This window comes from Hemitrygon akajei, chromosome 21 (genome assembly GCF_048418815.1).
Source record: "Hemitrygon akajei chromosome 21, sHemAka1.3, whole genome shotgun sequence".
NCBI lineage: Eukaryota > Metazoa > Chordata > Chondrichthyes > Myliobatiformes > Dasyatidae > Hemitrygon > Hemitrygon akajei.
Window position 1 is genome coordinate 77,749 of NC_133144.1, and position 21,708 is coordinate 99,456.

General features: G+C 42.8%; 1 protein-coding gene across 1 annotated transcript in view; it reads left to right on the forward strand.

The window, feature by feature from the left end:
• The first annotated feature begins 1,223 nt into the window (after window positions 1–1,223).
• The window catches only part of LOC140714508 (neogenin-like), a 209,133-nt gene continuing 188,648 nt past the window's right edge, over window positions 1,224–21,708 (forward strand). The window contains exons 1-2 of the mRNA XM_073025803.1: window positions 1,224–1,398; window positions 4,223–4,540. Coding sequence (XP_072881904.1) covers window positions 1,224–1,398; window positions 4,223–4,540 — 493 coding nt within the window. The remainder of the gene's footprint in view (window positions 1,399–4,222; window positions 4,541–21,708) is intronic.

Here is a 21,708-nt window from a genome sequence, read left to right on the forward strand (position 1 = left end):
CATCTACTGATGCTTCTGGGCACATCATCAGTGACGTTTCTGGAATCATCGGATGTTTCGGGTCTTTCAACATCATACACCCTTCTCCAGGTGACCCAGCCAGGGCTGATCAGACCCCAGCTTGTGACCAGATGGCTAGCTACATATGATTCCATGACTCCCCTCTCTTGAGCCACAGCCATCTTGAGGCCCTTTCTGCCGCATCGGTGGTATTGCGGATGGCTCTCCTCTACCTTTCTCCCTCGATGCCCAAATTGCTGAAGGCTCTGGCTAAGGAATGGGCTGCGAATCCCCTGCAACCAACTTCCACTGTGAGACACCTTGCTCTCCATCCAGCCTGCTGGCAGTCGCTGATCAGTCCTGTATACTTAGATAGCTTCCTTTCAAAGGCCTCTTCCAAGTGATCTTCCCATGGGACTGTCAGCTCCACCTGCTTCGTAGACTCAGACACAAGGACAATGTCTGGTCTCAGGGTGGTGGCTGCTATATGGTTGGGGAACTTCAGCTGCTGTTCGAGGTCCATTAACAGCTGCCAGTCCCTTGCAGAGGTCAGGATACCTGCAGATGTTCTCTTGGCGGGTATTGGCTGCTCCCCAGCTCTGACAAAGGCAATGGTCTACTTGGAGGGTCGGGACTGCTTCGCCCACTCCACTCCTGCGCTGATGGCTTCAGCGATGGTCTTCAGGACCTGATCATGCCTCCATCGGTACCGTCCCTCACCAAGTGCCCTTGTGCAGCCGCTGAGGATGTGCTTCAGGGTTCCTCACTTGGAACACAGTGGGCACGCAGATGAGTGTTTTGCCTTGTGTGCAGATTTGATGGGCTTGGAAGCACATCATACACTGCCTGGATGAGAAATTGGATGCGGTGTGGCTCGCCTTTCCAAAGCTCAGCCCAGGTCACTTTCCTCTCCACCGCATTCTCCCATCTTGTCCAAGCTCCCTGTTGCTTCATTCCCACCACCTTGCAGGTTCTTGCCTCCTCTACTGCTGCTCTCACCTCCTCCTGAACTAGATAGCGCCTTTCCTTCCCTCTGATGGTGTCCATTCAGGGAGTTGGAAAGGATCCTAGCCCAGCTCGGCCTCATGTGACCACTCCCACCAGCCTCCTGTGACGCAGCCTTTCTTCTGCTTCCTGAACAGCTTCCTCTGCCCTCCACTTCCTGCCCTCACTTGGATCCCTGCTCTAGCCATAATTATCTACAAATCGAGGAAGTTCGTGCAATGTTGAAGGAGGTGAAAAAGAACCCAAGGATAACAACAGCAAAAAACCTGCAGAAATCTCTAGAACATGCTAAGGTTTTTGTTCATGTGTCCATTATAAGAAAATCACTGAACAAGAATGATGTTCATGGAAGCCACTGCTCTCCAGAAAAAAAAACATTGCTGCACGTCTCAAGTTTGCTAAAGACCACGTGGATGTTGCATAACACTTCTGGGACAATGTTCTAAGGATAGATGAGAGAAAAGTTGAACTTTTTGGCAGAAATTCACACTGAAGGAAAAAGGACACAGCACACCAACACCAAAACCTCATCCCGACTGGGAAGCATGGTGCAAGGAGCATTATGGTTTGGGGCTGCTTTATTGTCTCAGGCCCTGGACAGCTTGTAGTTGCTAATACATTCAGAATTGTGTCAAGACATTTTATAAGAGAAGGTCAGGGTAGTAGTCTGTCACCTGAAGCTTAATAGAAGTTGGGTGATGCAACAAGACAATGATCTGAAACACAAGAGCGTATCGACATCAGAATGGTTTAAAAAGATGAAAACTTGTGTTTTAGAATGGCCAAGTCAGAGACCGGACCTTAACCCATTTGAAATGTTGTGGCATGATCTGAAAAGGGCTGTTCATGCAAGCAAGGTATCCCAGAAATACTGATGAAAGGAAACAGTTTTGTTTTGTGAAGGTATGCTCTAAAATTCCTCTTCGCCATTGTGCAAAACTAATCAGCAGCAGCAGCAGGAAATGTTTGTAGGTTTTTGCTGCTAAATTAGGTTCTACCAGTTATTAAATGTAGGGTTGACATACTTTTACCAGCCTGGACTGTGAATGATTAAACAGTGTGTTCAATAAAGCCATGAAGAGAACAATTGTTTATTTGTTATTAGTTTCGGCAGATTGTGTTCGTCTATTATTGTGAGTTAGATGAAGATCAGACCCCATTTTATGAGTAATTAACATAGAAAACCAGGTAATTGCAAAGTGTTCACAAACTTTTTTCTTGCAACTGGATATATCCAGTCCTAGAATACCTTCTAATAATTTTCTCACTACCGATGTCAGGCTCACCGGCGTATACTTTACTGCCTTGTTCTTTGAGCCTTTCTTAAACAACAGAACAACATTAGCTGTTCTCCAATCCTCTGGCATCTCACCCATGTCTAAGAATGTTTTAAATATCTTTCCTTGGGACATTACAGTTTCTGTACTAGCCTCCCACAGGGTCTGAGAGAACATGTTGTCAAGCCCTAGGGATTTATTCCCCCCCCACCCCCCCAAAACTCCTCCTTTGTAATCTGTGTTGGGTCCTTGACCTCACTGCTGATTCTATGTCTCACTATAGACTCTATGTCCGTTACTGAGTAAACACAGATACAAAAAATCTATTTAAGGTCTCGTCTATCTCTTTCATTTCCACATATAAATTGCCATTTTGATCTTCCAGTGGATCAATTTTGTCCCTTGCTAAACTTTTGCTCTTAATAAATCTGTAGAAACTCTTAGGATTCTCCTTCAGATTGTCTACTAGAGCAACCTTATGTCTTTTACCACCCCCCCACCCCAATTTTTCTTAAGTGTTCTCTTGCATTTCTTATACTCTGAAAACCTCATGTGTTCCTGTTGGCTACCCCTGCTATACACTTCTTTTTTCTTAACCAGGTCCTCAATATCTCTCAAAAACGTAAGTTCCCTAAACCTGTCATTCTTGCCTTTTATTGTGACAGGAACCTACAAGCTTGTACTCTCAAAATTTCACTTTTGAAGGCCTCCCACTTACCAAGTACACTTTTGCCAGAAAACAACCTGTCCCAATTCATGTGCCAGATCCTTTATGATGCCTTCAAAATTAGCCTTTTTTCCAATTTAGAATCTTGTGTTAATCAGAGTTAAAGGGTGGTGTGGCTCAAAGAGCCAGAAGGCCTCATTTCACACTGCATTGATTGTAAATAAAAAAAAACAGATATAGAAGTTGGCATTACAGGTAGATAGGGTCATAAAGAGAGCTTTTGGCACATAAATCAGAGTGCCAAGTACAGGAGTTGGAATGATATGATGAAGTAGTATCAGACATTGGAAAAACCAACTTTGTAGAATTGTTTCACCTATCACCTTGTATTTCTTCCTCCCCTCCCCCCATCTTCTTACTCTGACTTTTTTTCTCATCTTTTTTTCTCCAGTCTTGGTGAAGGGTCTCGGCCCGAAACATCGACTGTTTAGTCATTTCCATAGATGCTGCCTGGCCTGCTGAGTTCCTCCAGCAATTTGTGTGTGTTGCTTGGATTTCCAGATTTTATCTTGTTTGGAGTATTGTGTTTAGTTCTGGTAATCTGTCTATTGGAAAGATATCAATAAGATTGAAAGAGTATAGAGAAAATTTACAAGGATCTGCTGGGACTTGATAACCTGATAGGGAAAGGTTGAAAAGCGTAGGATATTTTTACTTGGAGGAGAGGAGAACAAGGGGAGATTTGATAGACATATACAAAATTATGATGGGCATAGATAAGGTTAATGCAAGCAGGCTTTTTCCACTCAGGTTGGGTGAAACTAGACCTAGGTTAAGGTGAAATATTTAAGGGGATCTACTTCACTTTGGTGGTGCAAGTGCGGAACGAGCTGCCAGATGGTGGATGCAGATTCAATTTCAACATTTGACAAAAGTTTGTAAAATTTGTATTAAGTACACGGATGGGAGGGACATGGAAGGCTATGGTTGGGTGCAGGTCAATGAGACTAGGTAGAATAACGGTTCGGCATAGACTAGATAGGCCGAAGGGCTTGTTTCTTTGCTGGAATCTTCTATGGCTCTATATAATACTCCAGTTGTAGACCTATTTACCTGTGTTTACGTATTGTGCTCTGCCTCTGAAATTCATTCCACTGACTTCAACATGATGTATGTTTGAGACCGATAGCAATCTGAATATTTTGACTGGGGATGAATGTGTATAATGATACATGTATAATAATTTTTTTAATGTCTTTTCATCTCTCAATAGAATCTGTCATCCGAAGATTCACACCTTTCTACTTTACGGTGGAGCCAGCAGACACACTCGCGATACGAGGGTCCTCGGTTATACTGAACTGTTCAGTTTTCGCTGAACCCAAAGCCAGAATTGAATGGAGAAAAGATGGAACATTCCTAAATCTGATTTCAGATGAACGCAGACAGATGCTTCCGGAAGGTTCACTGTTGATACATAGTGTGGTACATTCCAAACACCACAAACCTGATGAGGGATTTTATCAATGTGTTGCCACTATTGATAGCCTGGGAACCATTGTGAGCAGGACTGCCAAGATAACAGTAGCAGGTGGGTGCTGTTATGAAGCGTCACCTTTGGATGCTGCTTATGGGCATCAGCTGAGGGCAGTGTTTCCTTTTAGACTGTACAAGTTGGAATCTTTGTGGTGTACAAACTGCAGCTTGAGTTTCTAAGGCTCAATCCAAACCCAGTCCCTTCTCAACTTCATAAGTGTGTGTTGTCTCCTTTCCGCCCTCCACATTGGCAATTTCATGGTGTGGAATTTACTGTTAAGTTCAAGCAGTAATTCTCTAGCCTCTTGGATTATATACTTGTGCCAGGTTTCACTGGGCTCGACCCTTAGAAGAAGAAATGAAAACTAATGCTATGGATTTCTTAGTGTTAAGGATTCTATTAAGAGCTGTAAGTTTCTGTGATTAGTATTACTGTCTGGCACCCGCATCCTGAAACTTGCATACACAGTCCAATAACTGGGATCAAGGACTGTGCTGGGGTGGGAAGGAGGGTGCAAATATTGCATAACATTTGTCTTCTTTGAGAGCCCTTAGATTCACAATGCATCCACACAAGTAATGTGAGTAACAACATATCAGTAAGAGGGTGTAAAGCTGTTGTTCTTAGTGATCCAACAATGAAGTATGACAGATACTTGAAGCCCAATAAAGTAGCAAAAGCTGAAAATGCTCAGTGAGTTAGTCAGCATCTGTGGCGAGAGAATGAGAATTAACACCAGGTTGATGATGTTTTTTGACATCATGCAGAACACAACATTCCAGCAGCACTTGTATTGTTTAAGCGGATCTTACAGGTTACTGCGTAATTACTGGCTGATTTCTTATAGCGGTTGTTGTTTGACACTTTCTAGAATTATTCATGTTTTGGAGATCTTCACAGAGTATAAGGCTGATGCTGGAGGACATTTTTCAGGCTTTGTTCCAGATGTAGTGCACCAATGGCCATTCTCCTTTCAAGTGGGAGAATGAACAGAGGGAATGCAAAGGCAAAAAATGGAGAAGAAAGAGAGGACTCCGCTCTGAGGGAGCGATTCACTTACTTAAATCTTAGTGAGGAACAATCAGATGTTTATGTGTCACTATGAGCCCCCTTGCAGAAATCTACCAAATTTAAATCTGCCAGAAGACTCTTCCTCTTTAAGAGGGGCTGATGATTTTACTGGGTTCCAGTTCATGATAGTAACTCCATGCAGAAGAGTCTAGCCAGCTAAATTGTGTCTATGCTTGCTGGTCTCTATAGTCATTCAGGTAAGCAGACACAGAAAACTGATGCATTGTTTGTGTTCAAATAAATAGCATTGCCCTATTAGGTGCTCTGATACATGTAGCCATTTGTGGGCTTTCAGATTCAGTTCCATAACCACAATTTGAAATCATCAGTCAGAGTCTGCTTTAAAAAACATTGAAGCTAATGTACAGATGCAGCAAGTGATTGGGAAAATAAACGATCTGTTGGCATTTATTACAAGTGGATTTTAGTGCAGTAGTGAAATGTATTATTGCAATTATATAAGGCCTTGGTAAGATTGCCCCTAGCGTTTTGTATACAGCTTTGGTCTCTTTTTCTGTAAAGGGATATTCTTGTCCTAATAGAAGTACAGTGAAAATTCACCTGTCTGCTTCTAGGGATAGTGCGTTTGATGTTCTGTGTCACCCTTGTAGACTAAGTGAAGGTGCTCCTTAAAGAGTCATCCACTCTGCATTTGATTTCTCCAGCGAGCTCAATGACCAAAATGCCGCAACCCTATACAGTACAAAATTTCAATGATTCTCCATGCTCTGTGAAGACATTTATTTCCATCCCAGACCTAAGTGGCCTATTATTGCTAGACTGTGACATCTGCAGGGTATTTAGATGGAGGAATCAACTTCCCTGCTGAGCATTTTAAGAATTTAGCCTGTCCTAAAAGTTCATCACTGTGATGGGCTATAACAACTAAGTTGAATCTTGCCTATATAAACGCTGGATGGTGATCAAGAACAGGATGTGTATCTTGTTCATAGCTCAGTGTTACTGAAATCAGCGTTAATGTCTCAGTTGCTGCTTTGGCTCATGAAGCTGAACAGAAAGATTTAACCTAGAACCTTATGGTCTGTGAGGGTGACCATCAAACTGCGTGGAAAACTGACCAAGCAAGCCATGAAGGGGCTGCTCTATGTTTGTGTGCGCGCACACACCAGTCACTTTGCTAGTATACAGGTTACTTTGTATTTATAAGAAAACCTGAATCCAGATTGGATATGAACTGTTCAAGAATGTTGAATCGTCTTTTTCACATGAGAAAACTGAGTTTGGTTTTTTTAAAATTGTGTGAATAGATTGAGTGTCAGTCTCAGTGCCATGTACTGCCTCAGTAATGGAACCTTCAGTTTTTAATTTAATGTAAGCAGCATTTAAATGAGTTTCGCACCATATCTGGCGTGTTGCTAATCAGCATGTTGAGCTTAGTCTTACCTCTTGTCATACATGGGAGAACTGTGAAACCCTGATGGAATTGTGTTTGGTATTAACTGGTAGCAAATTATACAGTGTTGCAGGCATGTCACTGTAAAAGTCATGAGACAGAATGAAATAACTATCAGAAGTCCATCAGAAATACGGTTTCTGGATTGTGTCTTTCCATGTGACTTGATGGAGCAGCGTTCTTGGTTATGCACATTCTTTCCAGCATTAGTGCTGTCGATTTACTTTCCTAACCTTCCTAACAACCACCTCCTGTTCTGTATGTGTTGACAGGTGCTGCTTGGTCCCTGTGCAGTAGTGGTTTAGGGCAGGCCAGATAGATCAAGTTTTAGAAACCTTGGTGCACACAGTTTGGGATTAAACCGATAAAATGACCACCAGAGTGGTCTAGTCTGTCCACTAGAGTTTAGGAGCAAAATCTCTGCTTTGGAGATTTCATTGAAGAGTAATGGTTCAGGAATCCATTCATTCTCCACATTAAAGAAGTACTAAGGTTGAGCACCTCCAATCCATGTGCTAAAAGCAAAGTTTCCTGGTGGCCTCCTCTTTTGCCAGGATTAGGCCATTCTCAGTGAGGAGGAATGACCCTCATATTGCTCTTGGATAGCTTTTATAGACAATAGACAGTAGGTGCAGGACTAGGCCCTTTGGCCCTTCTAGCCAGCACCGCCATTCACTGTGATCATGGCTAATCATACACAATCAGTACCCCGTTCCTGCCCTCTCCTTATATCCCTTGACCCCACTATCTATAAGAGCTCTATCTAACTCTTTCTTGAATGCATCCAGAGACTTGGCCTCCACTGCCTTCTGGGGCAGAGCATTCCACATATCCACCACTCTCTGGGTGAAAAAGTTTTTCCGCATCTCTGTTCTAAATGGCCTACCCCTTATTCTTAAACTGTGGCCTCTAGTTCTGGACTCACCCATCAGCGGGAACATGCTTCCTGCCTCCAGCGTGTCCAATCCCTTAATAATCTTATATGTTTCAATCAGATCCCCTCTCATCCTTCTAAATTCCAGTGTATACAAGCCCAGTCGCTCCAATCTTTCAACATACGACAGTCCCGCCATTCCGGGAATTAACCTTGTGAACCTACGCTGCACTCCCTCAATAGCAAGAATGTCCTTCCTCAAATTTGGAGACCAAAACTGCACACAATACTCCAGGTGGGGTCTCACCAGGGCCCTGTGCAGCTGCAGAAGGACCTCTTTACTCCTATACTCAATTCCTCTTGTTATAAAAGCCAGCATGCCATTAGCTTTCTTCACTGCCTGCTGTACCTGCATGCTTGCTTTCATTGACTGATGTACAGGAACACCTAGATCTCATTGTACTTCCCCTTTTCCTAACTTGACTCCATTTAGATAGTAATCTGCCTTCCTGTTCTTGCCACCAAAGTGGATAACCTCACATTTATCCACATTAAACTGCATCTGCCATACATTTGCCCACTCACCCAACCTGTCCAAGTCACCCTGCATTGTCATAACATCCTCCTGACATTTCACACTGCCACCCAGCTTTGTGTCATCGGCAAATTTGCTAATCACACACACACACACACACACACACACACACACACACACACACACACACACACACACACACACTCACTCACTCACTCACTCACTCACTCACTCACTCACTCACTCACTCACTCACTCACTCACTCACTCACTCACTCACTCACTCACTCTTTAAGGAACAGTTTCTTCCCCTCTGCCATCAGATTTTTGAATAGACAATGAACGCATGAACACTTCCTCAGTAGTTTTTCTTTTTTGTTGCCTCTCTTTTGGTACTACTTATTATACGTATTTATTCTAATTTATTGTTCATCAAGTTTTTTGTCCCACTGGACCTGGACATGTGAAGTCAAGAGAGTGGAATGGCTTTCTCCTGCACAGGTTTCCTGTCATTGTCAGGCATGGGGGACAACTGTCATATTACAATGAACTTCTGCCGCAAAACAATAAATTTCTCAACACGTGCCGGTGATATTAAACCTGATTTTAAAACTAGGACAATGAGGTATCTTACTGAATGTGGTGAGATGGTGTCACATCTGGTGTAAGCAATATAAAATAACATGGTTACTTGATTCAAATTTTAAAGTGTAACATTTCCAATATCAATGAGAATATATGGGGTTCAAAGTGGATATATCAGATATTATCCTGGTTTATCCTCTGATGTGAGCATAAAAGATCCCATGATAAGTGTGAAGAACAGAGTTCTACTGAATGTCCTGCTTTGAGATTTACTCCTCAACTGAGACCACTTACACAGAATATTTGGTTATTATTTTGGTAATCTTTGAGGTGGCTATGCATGAATTATGGTGACTACTTGTAAAAGAAAGGTTTGATTTGGTGACATACAGTGTGTGCTGGATCTCATGTTTATGATAGGGTGTGAAATGTTCTGTGATATCTTGCAGTTGGAAAAAGTGCTACAGAAACACAGGCCTTTTTGTTATTTGTTATTTCTTTCACTAATGATTAATTCAGTTGTTTCAGTGTAGAATTTGATAGTATTGTAGGAGATTAGTTGGAGATTAAGATTGATAGAAGGTGTTCAATTAATGTGATTCTAATCAGTTTATTGAAGTGTTGCAGTGCTTTCAAGTTACAATTAGATGTCCCTAGTGTCCATTGTTGGTACAGTCACATAACAAATACCAATTTTCAATTAGATGTCCCTGGTGTCCATTGTTGGTACAGTCACATACTGCCTACTAGTAGGTGATATCATAAGACCTGCATGTGAAACATTTCTGAAAATATTTACAGTACTTTATCATGTCTCAAAGGAACTCAAATATAATAAGACACAAGAGATTCTACAGCTGTTGGAAATCTAGAGCAGCATACACAAAATTCAGGAGGAACCCAGCAGACCAATCAATGTCTATGGAGGGTAATAAACAGCCAGCGTCTTTTTTAGGATGGACTGTTTATTTCCCTCCATTGGTGCTGCCTGGTCTTCTGAGTTCCACCAACATTTTGTGTGTGTTGAATTTAATATTCTTTTGCAAAGCAGAATTCAATGTCATGAGGCAAATATATAGCTATTTTATGCACAGCAAGATACCACAAATGGAATTGAGAGAAAGGTGTGCTCTGTTTGTAGTTGGAGGTGTTGACTGGGCAGCCAGAAGTGTTTTCTGTTCCACTTTAACTAGAAATGTGAAACTGAGGAATGAAAAGGTGTGGTGTTCTATGGTCTGACGCTCCCCCATTCTACGCTGAAATATTGTATTCTGGTGCTAATTTGCATTTCTCAAATTGTGAAGAATAGGAATTGTGGCTCAGAGTTGTCACATTTAATTGAGAAAAAAGTTGCAGATCTTTCCTCATGTAGAAGATTATGAAGAATTTTTGCCCCAACACAGGCACTTAAAGTCATTCAGCACCTGGTGAACGAATTTCAGGTGTAATCAGCTTCTGGATTGAAGGTGAGTGTTCTGGTTGCCGACTGCTAAACAGATTCCTAAGTCTCTGGCAGGAAGATTCCACGAAATGGTTACATGTGATTGGGTTCACTTCTGGAATTGTGGACAGTCTTCATTTCGAATCACCGAGTTCAGCTCAGGCTCTATCACTATCGATTGAATCAGTTAGTCTGGATTTGTATAGCAGAGATTCAGTCGAATCATATCAGTGCTGAAAGGGTTAAGTTATGTAGAGTGCTTGTGCAGTCTGTGCATTTATTCCTTTGAGTACAAAAGTGCAAGCGATAATTTTAATTGAAGTATTTAAGATGATTAAAGGAATTGATAGGAGATATATGGAAAAAAAAACTATTTCCTCTGGTGAGGAGTGCCAGAACAAACAGGAATAACTTTAAAATTAAAGCCAGACTGTTGAAAAATATTTGTTCATATAAGGGTACTGTAGATCTGGAACTTCACAGCCCAAAGCTGTGGAGGTTGGTAGTAAAAATTAACTGAGTTTGATAGCGTTGTTGGATAAAGGTATGAAGGATTGTGGAAACCAGACCATAGATGGAGTTAGGATACAGATTGGTTGTAATCCAAGTCGAATGGCGAAACAGGTTTTGGGGTTGAATGCCATCTCCTTGATCTTTGATCAGCTTTTGCTTGATACCTTGTTGCTTGAATAACCCACTGCCTGTCAACATGCCACAATGAAGAATAGCCGTCTAGACAAAACACCAGAAGATGGGCTTCTTATGCATAGCTCCACAGTAAAAGATATCAGCTTGGGTAGTTGTAATTTTAAAAAAAGGGCAGTATTTTACAGAATAAACACTTCCTTTTGGCATGGGCTGTTGTATGGACTGTTTGATGGTCCTGCCAGAATTTTGATGTGCCTGAGCCCAATGCCAGGGCGAGTCACTGATCCATCAGTTCCTTCCAACGATTTATCACCCACAGTGCATCTTAATTACTGTTACACCGCTTTCAATGTATCAATGGGACAGCATTTTCTGTTCCCGGATAACCAAAGAGATATATTAAAAAAAGGAAATGGCACTGAACATTAGGCATCGCAAAAACTATCACACTGGTCCTTACGTTAAATCTGTTACACTGGGTCTGAGATTTTAGGAATAGATGATCTGGAGATACCACCCTACAGTAAATCCCTGGTGAGACTGCATCTGGAATATTATGGACATGCTTGGTTTTCTTACATGAAGATGTTTTTTCATGCATCACCTCCTTTCAATTTAACACCATTTAAATAATACTCTGTCCATCTCTTTTACCTCTCAGATCGAATAACTTTCACTTATGTACATTATTTTGCACCAGCCAGGCTTTTGCCCACTTCCTCAGTCTTGAAATCTCTTTGCATCCATCTCTCAATGTTCCATCCACCCAGTTTAGTGTCATTGACAAACTTGGAAATGTGGTGGATTGCAGTTTATTGCGACACATCAGGACCAGCATATTTTGGCCCAATTAGGTGGCTGCCCCAGTTAGCTGAAGTTCCATGGCAATAGTTAAAAAGACAAACTGAGTAACAAATTATGTATTTAGATGAAATATAGAACAAATTAGAACACTACCAATTCTACTGCAGTACTATAAAACCGTATTAGTTCTCAATTCTTATTGATGGAGAAATCAATCTGCATCACATTCTTTTGACTGTAAATGAACAAAACAAAGGCATCTAGGGTATTTAATGATTGATTGCATCCTCCAAATCTTCATTTTCATTGTAACAGTCAAGATGAATTGTCGATACCTTCAGATTCTTCGTAGTTTCTAACTTGTTGAAGTTGTTAAATTGTTTAATTTTCAGTCCCAGCCATTTCTGGCATCTCCAAGCCTAAATACTTAAAACTGCAGCGAGTAAAGCAATTCTGAATTATCTTACTGATTATTTCTTGCCAACTAACACTGACAAAATTTGCTGCTTTTTGAACATAGTTACAAACAACCAACATTATTTAAGAACATAGTGTCTAAACTGACGTTAGTTAGAAACTGTTTGGCAACAGTCTCCTGTCCCAATTAAGTGGCATAGTTTCCCAAATAAATGAAAGGAATCTTGGCTATTTATTGATTAGTTTTTGTTCTTTAAGAGTTGTCCCAAAGAAGTGGCTGCCGTGATTAACTGATGGCCCAACCAATCCGAATCCTCTGTATGTTCTGTTCATTCATTTGAATCATTGTGTATGTTGTGAACAGCTGAGGCACAAGTTTTTATTTGTGCAGTACCTACTAGTGCATGCCGCTCTGAAAAAGAACAATGTATTATTACTGTCGACGTTTTGGGCCGAGACCCTTCGTCAGGACTAACCGAAAGGAAAGATAGTAAGAGATTTGAAAGTAGTGGGGGGAGGGGGAAATGCGAAATGATAGGAGAAGACCGGAGGCGGTGGGATGAAGCTAAGAGCTGGAAAGGTGATTGGCGAAAGTGATACAGAGCTGGAGAGGGGAAAGAATCATGGGACGGGAGGCCTCAGGAGAAAGAAGGGGGGAGAGCACCAGAGGGAGATGGAGAACAGGCAAACAACTAAATATGTCAGGGATGGGGTAAGAAGGGGAGGAGGGGCATTAACGGAAGTCAGAGAAGTCAATGTTCATGCCATCAGGTTGGAGGCTACCCAGCCGGTATATAAGGTGTTGTTCCTCCAACCTGAGTTTGGATTCATTTTGACAATAGAGGAGGCCATGGATAGATATATCAGAATGGGAATGGGATGTGGAATTAAAATGTGTGGCCACTGGGAGATCCTGCTTTCTCTGGCGGACCGAGCATAGGTGTTCAGCGAAACGGTCTCCCAGTCTGCGTCGGGTCTCACCAGTATATAAAAGGCCACACCGGGAGCACCGGATGCAGTATACCACACCAGCCGACTCACAGGTGAAGTGTCGCCTCACCTGGAAGGACTGTCTGGGGCCCTGAATGGTGGTGAGGGAGGAAGTGTAAGGGCAGGTGTAGCACTTGTTCCGTTTACAAGGATAAGTGCCAGGAGGGAGATCGGTGGGAAGGGATGGGGGGGATGAGTGGACAAGGGAGTCGTATAGGGAGCGATCCCTGCGAAAAGCAGAAAGGGGGGGGAGGGAAAAATGTGTTTGGTAGTGGGATCCCGTTGGAGGTGGCGGAAGTTATGGAGAATTATATGTTGGACCTGGAGGCTGGTGGGGTGGTAGGTAAGGACAAGGGGAACCCTATCCCGCGTGGGGTGGCGGGTGGATGGGGTGAGGGCAGATGTGTGGGAAATGGGAGAGATGCATTTGAGAGCAGAGTTGATGGTGGACGAAGGGAAGCCCCTTCGTTTAAAAAAGGAAGACATCTCCTTAGTCCTGGAATGAAAAGCCTCATCCTGAGAGCAGATGTGGCGGAGACGGAGGAATTGTGAGAAGGGGATAGCCTTTTTGCAAGAGACAGGGTGGGAAGAGGAATAGTCCAGGTAGTTGTGAGAGTCTGTAGGCTTATAGTAGATATTAGTAGATAGGCCGTCTCCAGAGATGGAGAGAGAAAGATCAAGAAAGGGGAGGGAGGTGTCAGAAATGGACCAGGTAAATTTGAGGGCAGGGTGAAAGTTGGAGGCAAAGTTAATGAAGGCCTCCTCTATTGTCAAAATGAATCCAAACTCAGGTTGGAGGAACAACACCGTATATACTGGCTGGGTAGCCTCCAACCTGATGGCATGAACATTGACTTCTCTAACTTCCATTAATGCCCCTCCTCCCCTTCTTACCCCATCCCTGACATATTTAGTTGTTTGCCTGTTCTCCATCTCCCTCTGGTGCTCCCCCCCTTCTTTCTCCTGAGGCCTCCCATCCCATGATCCTTTCCCTTCTCCAGCTCTGTATCACTTTCGCCAATCACCTTCAGCTCTTAGCTTTATCCCACCCCCTCCGGTCTTCTCCTATCATTTCACATTTCCCCCTCCCCCCATTACTTTCAACTCTCTTACTATCTTTCCTTTCGGTTAGTCCTGACGAAGGGTCTCGGCCCGAAACGTCGACAGTGCTTCTCCTATAGATGCTGCCTGGCCTGCTGTGTTCCACCAGCATTTTGTGTGTGTTGTTGTTTGAATTTCCAGCATCTGCAGATTTCCTCGTGTTTGCTCAATGTATTATTACTCTCTGGATCCTGTCTGTTAACCAGAATTTGGTCCACACCAGTATGTTTCCAGTATATATCACCAGTACAACAAATTTCATGGAATATGCCGATGATATTGAACCTGATTCTGATCACACCAGTACTGTGTACTTCAATTTTACACTGTAACCTTTTATACGGGGGTTTATCAAGGGCGTTCTGAGAAATTGAGCATGCTACAGTGTTTTCCTCGTCTTGTCTACCAGTAGCAGTCTCTGAACTGCTTCAGTACACTAATATTTCCCTTAAATAAGGAAGCCATTGCTTGACATGAAACAGATGTGGTCTCACCATATAACAACACAAAACCTGATTTTTATATTCAATTTTCTCAGCAATAAAGGTAATATACTGTTAGATTTACAATTATTTGCTTTACTTGCATGCTAACCGTTATAAAATTTGATTTCCTTTTGCATGAAAGCTCTGCGATCTTGCATCATTTGGAAAATATACCTTCTTAATTTATTTTCTGCTAAAATACGGTAGACAATTTAATACCTTTCCACATTGTAGTCTATTTGCTAGAATGGCCATTCTCTTACCTGTTTTCCCTTATGTATCCCTTTTGTAGTCCCTTATTTCCTCCTCAGAACTTACTTATGTACCTATCTTTGTGTCTCAACAAATTTATCAACCATGCTTTTGGTGCCTACATCCAGTCACTTCTATAAATTGTGAAACAGTGAGGCCCTGTGGCACATCACTCATTACATTTTGCCAACCAGAAAAAGACCCATTTGTGCCTACTGTCTATTTTCTGTTAGCCAGCCAGTGTTCTGACCATGCTAGCATGTTACCTGCTACACCATAAACTCTCATTTTAGACAATAGACAATAGGTGCAGAAGTAGACCATTCAGCCCTTAGAGCCTGCACCGCCATTTTGAGATCGTGGCTGATCATCTACTATCAATACCCTGTTCCTGCCTTGTCCCCATATCCCTTGATTCCCCTATCCATAAGATACCTATCTAGCGCCTTCTTGAAAGCATCCAGAGAATTGGCCTCCACTACCTTCTGAGGCAGTGCATTCCAGACCCCCACAACTCTCTGGGAGAAGAAGTTTTTCCTTAACTCTGTCCTAAATGACCTACCCCTTATTCTCAAACCATGCCCTCTGGTACTGGACTCTCCCAGCATCTAGAACATATTTCCTGCCTCTATCTTGTCCAATCCCTTAATAATCTTATATGTTTCAATCAGATCCCCTCTCAATCTCCTTAATTCCAGCGTGTACAAGCCCAGTCTCTCTAACCTCTCTGCGTAAGACAGTCCAGACATCCCAGGAATTAACCTCGTGAATCTACGCTGCACTTCCTCTACAGCCAGGATGTCCTTCCTTAACCCTGGAGACCAAAACTGTACACAATACTCCAGGTGTGGTCTCACCAGGGCTCTGTACAAATGCAAGAGGATTTCCTTGCTCTTGTACTCAATTCCCTCTGTAATAAAGGCCAACATTCCATTAGCCTTCTTCACTGCCTGCTGCACTTGCTCATTCACCTTCAGTGACTGATGAACAAGGACTCCTAGATCTCTTTGTATTTCTCCCTTACCTAACTCTACACTGTTCAGATAATAATCTGCCTTCCTGTTCTTACTCCCAAAGTGGATAATCTCACACTTATTCACATTAAACGTCATCTGCCAAGTATCTGCCCACTCACCCAGCCTATCCAAGTCACCCTGAATTCTCCTAACATCCTCATCACATGTCACACTGCCACCCAGCTTAGTATCATCAGCAAATTTGCTGATGTTATTCTCAATGCCTTCATCTAACTCAATGTCTTCATCTAAATCGTTGACGTAAATCGTAAACAGCTGTGGTCCCAATACCGAGCCCTGTGGCACCCCACTAGTCACCACCTGCCATTCCGAGAAACACCCATTCACTGCTACCCTTTGCTTTCTATCTGCCAACCAGTTTTCTATCCACGTCAATGTCTTCCCCCCAATGCCATGAGCTTTGATTTTACCCACCAATCTCCTATGTGGGACCTTATCAAATGCCTTCTGAAAATCGAGGTACACTACATCCACTGGATATTCCTTGTCTAACTTCCTGGTTACATCCTCGAAAAACTCCCAACAGATTAGTCAAGCATGATTTACCCTTGGTAAATCCATGCTGGCTCGGCCCAATCCTATCACTGCTATCTAGATATGCCACTATTTCATCTTTAATAATGGACTCTAGCATCTTCCCCACCACTGATGTCAGGCTGATAAGTCGATAGTTCTCTGTTTTCTCCTTCCCTCCTTTCTTAAAAAGTGGGATAACATTAGCCATTCTCCAATCCTCAGGACCTGATCCTGAATCTAAGGAACATTGGAAAATGATTACCAATGCATCCGCAATTTCCAGGGCCACCTCCTTTAGTACCCTAGGATGCAGACCATCTGGACCTGGGGATTTGTCAGCCTTCAGTCCCATCAGTCTACTCATCACCGTTTCCTTCCTAATGTCAATCTGTTTCATTTCCTCTGTTACCCTATGTCCTTGGCCCATCCATACATCTGGGAGATTGCTTGTGTCTTCCTTAGTGAAGACAGATCTAAAGTACTTATTAAATTCTGCCATTTCTCTGTTTCCCATAACAATTTCACCCAATTCATTCTTCAAGGGCCCAACATTGTTCTTAACTATCTTCTTTCTCTTCACCTACCTAAAAAAGCTTTTGCTATCTTCCTTTATATTCCTGGCTAGCTTGCGTTCGTACCTCATTTTTTCTCCCCGTATTGCCTTTTTAGTTAAGTTCTGTTGTTCCTTAAAAACCTCCCAATCATCTGTCCTCCCACTCACCTTAGCTCTGTCATACTTCCTTTTTTTTAATGCCATGCAATCTCTGACTTCCTTTGTCAACCACTGTGGCCCCTATCCCCCCTTTGAATCCTTCCTTTTCCGGGGGATGAACTGATTTTGCACCTTGTGCATTATTCCCAAGAATACCTGCCATTGCTGTTCCACTGTCTTTTCTGCTAGGATATCCGTCCAGTCAACTTTGGCCAGCTCCTCCCTCATGGCTCCATAGTTTCCCCTGTTCAACTGCAACATTGACACCTCCGAGCTGCCCTTATCCTTCTCAAATTGCAGATAAAAACTTATCATATTATGATCACTACCTCCTAATGGCTCCTTTACTTCAAGATCGCTTATCAAATCCTGTACATTACATAACACTAAATCCAGAATAGCCTTGTCCCTGGTCGGCTCTAGTACAAGCTGTTTCAAGAATGCATCCCGTAGGCACTCTACAAACTCCCTATCCTGGGGTCCAGCACCAACCTGATTCTCCCAGTTCACCTGCATGTTGAAATCCCCCATAACTACTGCGACATTACCTTTGCCACAACATCCTTTGATTCAACACCTGAATAAATGCCTTCCGGAAATCTGAGTATAACACAGAAAAAGAATCGGCTATCACTGGCGTATGTTGTGAAATTTGTTGCTTGGTGGTAGCAAAACAGTTGAATACATAATTTAAATTAAATTAAGTGTAGTGCATAAAAAACAAAGAAAAAAATATATAGTGAGGTAGTGTACATGGTTCATTGTCCATTCAAAATAGACAATAGACAGTAGGTGCATGACTAGGCCATTCGACCGTTCTAGCCAGCACCGCCATTCACTGTGATCATGGCTGATCATACACAATCAGTAATCCGTTCCTGCCCCATCCCCATATCCCTTGACCCCGCTATCTATAAGAGCTCTATCTAACTCTCTCTTGAATGCATCCAGAGACTTTGGCCTCCACTGCCTTCTGGGGCAGAACTTTCCACATATCCACCACTCTCTGGGTGAAAAAGTTTTTCCGCTTCTCAGTTCTAAATGGCCTACCCCTTATTCTTAAACTGTGGCCTCTAGTTCTGGACTCACCCATCAGCGGGAACATACTTCCTGCCTCCAGCGTGACCAATCCCTTAATAATCTTTTATGTTTCAATTAGATCCCCTCTCATCCTTCTAAATTCCAGTATATACAAGCCCAGTCGCTCCAATCTTTCAACATACGACAGTTCCGCCATTCCGGGAATTAACCTTGTGAACCTACGCTGCACTCCCTCAATAGCAAGAATGTCCTTCCTCAAATTTGGAGACCAAAACTGCACACAATACTCCAGGTGGGGTCTCACCAGGGCCCTGTGCAGCTGCAGAAGGACCTCTTTACTCCTATACTCAATTCCTCTTGTTATAAAAGCCAGCATGCCATTAGCTTTCTTCACTGCCTGCTGTACCTGCATGCTTGCTTTCATTGACTGATGTACAAGAACACCTAGATCTCGTTGTACTTCCCCTTTTCCTAACTTGACTCCATTTAGATAGTAATCTGCCTTCCTGTTCTTGCCACCAAAGTGGATAACCTCACATTTATCCACATTAAACTGCATCTGCCATACATTTGCCCACTCACCCAACCTGTCCAAGTCACCCTGCATTGTCATAACATCCTCCTGACATTTCACACTGCCACCCAGCTTTGTGTCATCAGCAAATTTGCTAATGTTACTTTTAATCCCTTTATCTAAATCATTAATGTATATTGTAAACAGCTGCGGTCCCAGCACCGAACCTTGCGGTACCCCACTGGTCACAGCCTGCCATTCCGAAAGGGACCCGTTAATCACTACTCTTTGTTTCCTGTCAGCCAGCCAATTTTCAATCTATGTCAGTACTCTGCCCCCAATACCATGTGCCCTAATTTTGCCCACTAATCTCCTATGTGGGACTTTATCAAAAGTTTTCAGGAAGTCCAGGTACACTACATACACTGGCTCTCCCTTGTCCATTTTCATAGTTACATCCTCAAAAAACTCCAGAAGATTAGTCAAGCATGATTTTCCCTTCATAAATCCATGCTGACTCGGACTGATCCTTCTACTGCTATACAAATGTGTTGTAATTTCCTCTTTTATAATTGACTCCAGCATCTTTCACACCACTGACGTCAGGCTAACCTGTCTTTAATTCCCGCTTGTCTCTCCCTCCTTTCTTGAAAAGTGGGACAACATTAGCCACCCTCCAATCTATAGAACATTGGAAAATGATTAGCAATGCGTACACGATATCTGGAGCCACCTCTTTTAAGTACCCTGGGATGCAGACCATCAGGTCCCGGGGACTTATCAGCCTTCAGACTCAACAGTCTATCCAACACCGTTTCTTGCCTAATATAAATTTCCTTCAGTTCATCCTTTACCCTAGTTCCTTTGGCCACTATTACATCTGGGAGATTGTTTGTGTCTTCCCTAGTGAAGACAGATCCAAAGTACCTGTTCAACCCATCTGCCATTTCCTTGTTCCCTATAATAAATTCACCTGTTTCTGTCTTCAATGGCCCAATTTTGGTCTTAACTATTTTTTTTTGCTATTTTTACCTAAAGAAGCTTTTACTATCCTCCTTTATATTCTCGATTAGTTTACCTTCGTACCTAATTTTTTCTTGGCGTATTGCCTTTTTTGTTATCTTCTGTTGCTCTTTAAAAGCTTCCCAGTCCTCCGGTTTCCCGCTCATCTTTGCTATGTTATACTTCTTCTCTTTTATTTTTATAGTGCCCGTTACTTCCCTTGTCAGCCACAGCTGCCCCTTACTCCCCTTAGGATCTTTCTTCCTCTTTGGAATGAACCAATTCTGCACCTTCTGCATTATTCCCAGAAATACCTGCCATTTTTGTTCCACTGTCTTCCCTGCTGGGGTATTGTTCCATTGAACTTTGGCCAGCTCCTCCCTCATAGCTCCATAGTTCCCTTTGTTCAACTGTAATACTGACACATCCGATTTTCCCTTCTCCTTTTCAAATTGTAGGTTAAAACATATCATATTATGGTCACTACCTCCTAATGGTTCCTTTACCTCCAGGTCCCTGATCAAATCCGGTTCATTGCACAACATTAAATCTAGAATTGCCTTCTCCCTGGTAGGCTCCAGTACAAGCTGTTCTAAGAATCCATCTCGGAGGCACTCCACAAACTCCCTTTCTTGGGGTCCAGTACCATTCTGATTCTCCCAGTCTACCTGCATGTTGAAATCCCCCATCACAACTGTATCATTACCTTTGCGACATGCCAATTTTAACTCTTCATTCAACTTACACCCTACATCCAGACTGCTGTTTGGGGGCCTGTAGATAACTCCCATTAGGGTCTTGCTATCCTTAGAATTTCTCAGTTCTATCCATACTGACTCTACATCCCCAGATTCTATGTCCCCCCTCGCAAGGAACTGAATATCATTCCTCACCAACAGAGCCACCCCACCCCCTCTGCCAGTCAGTCTGTCCTTTCGATAAGATGTATAGCCTTGAATATTCATTTCCCAGGCCCTGTCCGCTTGAAGCCATGTCTCAGTTATTCCCACAACATCGTACTTGCCAATTTCCAACTGAGCCTCAAGCTCATCTACTTTATTCCTTATACTTCGTGCATTCATATATAATACTTTTAATTCGGTACTCCCCTCTCCTTTCATATCAATTCCTATTTCACTTAGCCATACTGTATGATTTCTTCTTGAGCTTTCTACTCCATTGATTCTGTTGTCCTTTTTAACTTTTCTTATTTTCACTTTCCCTTTAACTCCATGCTTATATTTCCAGTTCATCCCCTCCCCCCCACTACTTAGTTTAAACACATCAGTGTTGCAGTGGCAAACCTGTCTGCCAGAATGCTGGCCCCCCGCCTATTAAGGTGCAACCCGTCCCTTTTGTACAATTCATCCCTACCCCAAAACCCTATCCCTACCCAGTGGTCCAAGAATGTAAATCCTTGCTTCCTGCACCAGTTCCTCAGCCACACATTCAGATCCATTATCTCCCTGTTCCTGCCCTCTCCAGCACGAGGAACTGGAAGCAAACCAGAGATAACCACCCTGGAAGTCCTGCTTTTCAGCCTTCTTCCGAGTTCTCTGAAGTCCCGCTGCAGAATGTCCTTCCTTTTCTTCCCGATGTCATTTGTGCCGACATGCACTACCACTTCCGGCTGTTCACCTTCACCCTTGAGGATTCCCTGCAATCCCTGCAAAAATGTGATTGCAAAGGGGAAAAAGCTGTTGCTGAAACATTGAGTATGCGTTTTCAGGCTCCCGTACCACCTCCTTGATGGTAGCAATGAGAAGAGGGCTTCACTGGTTTC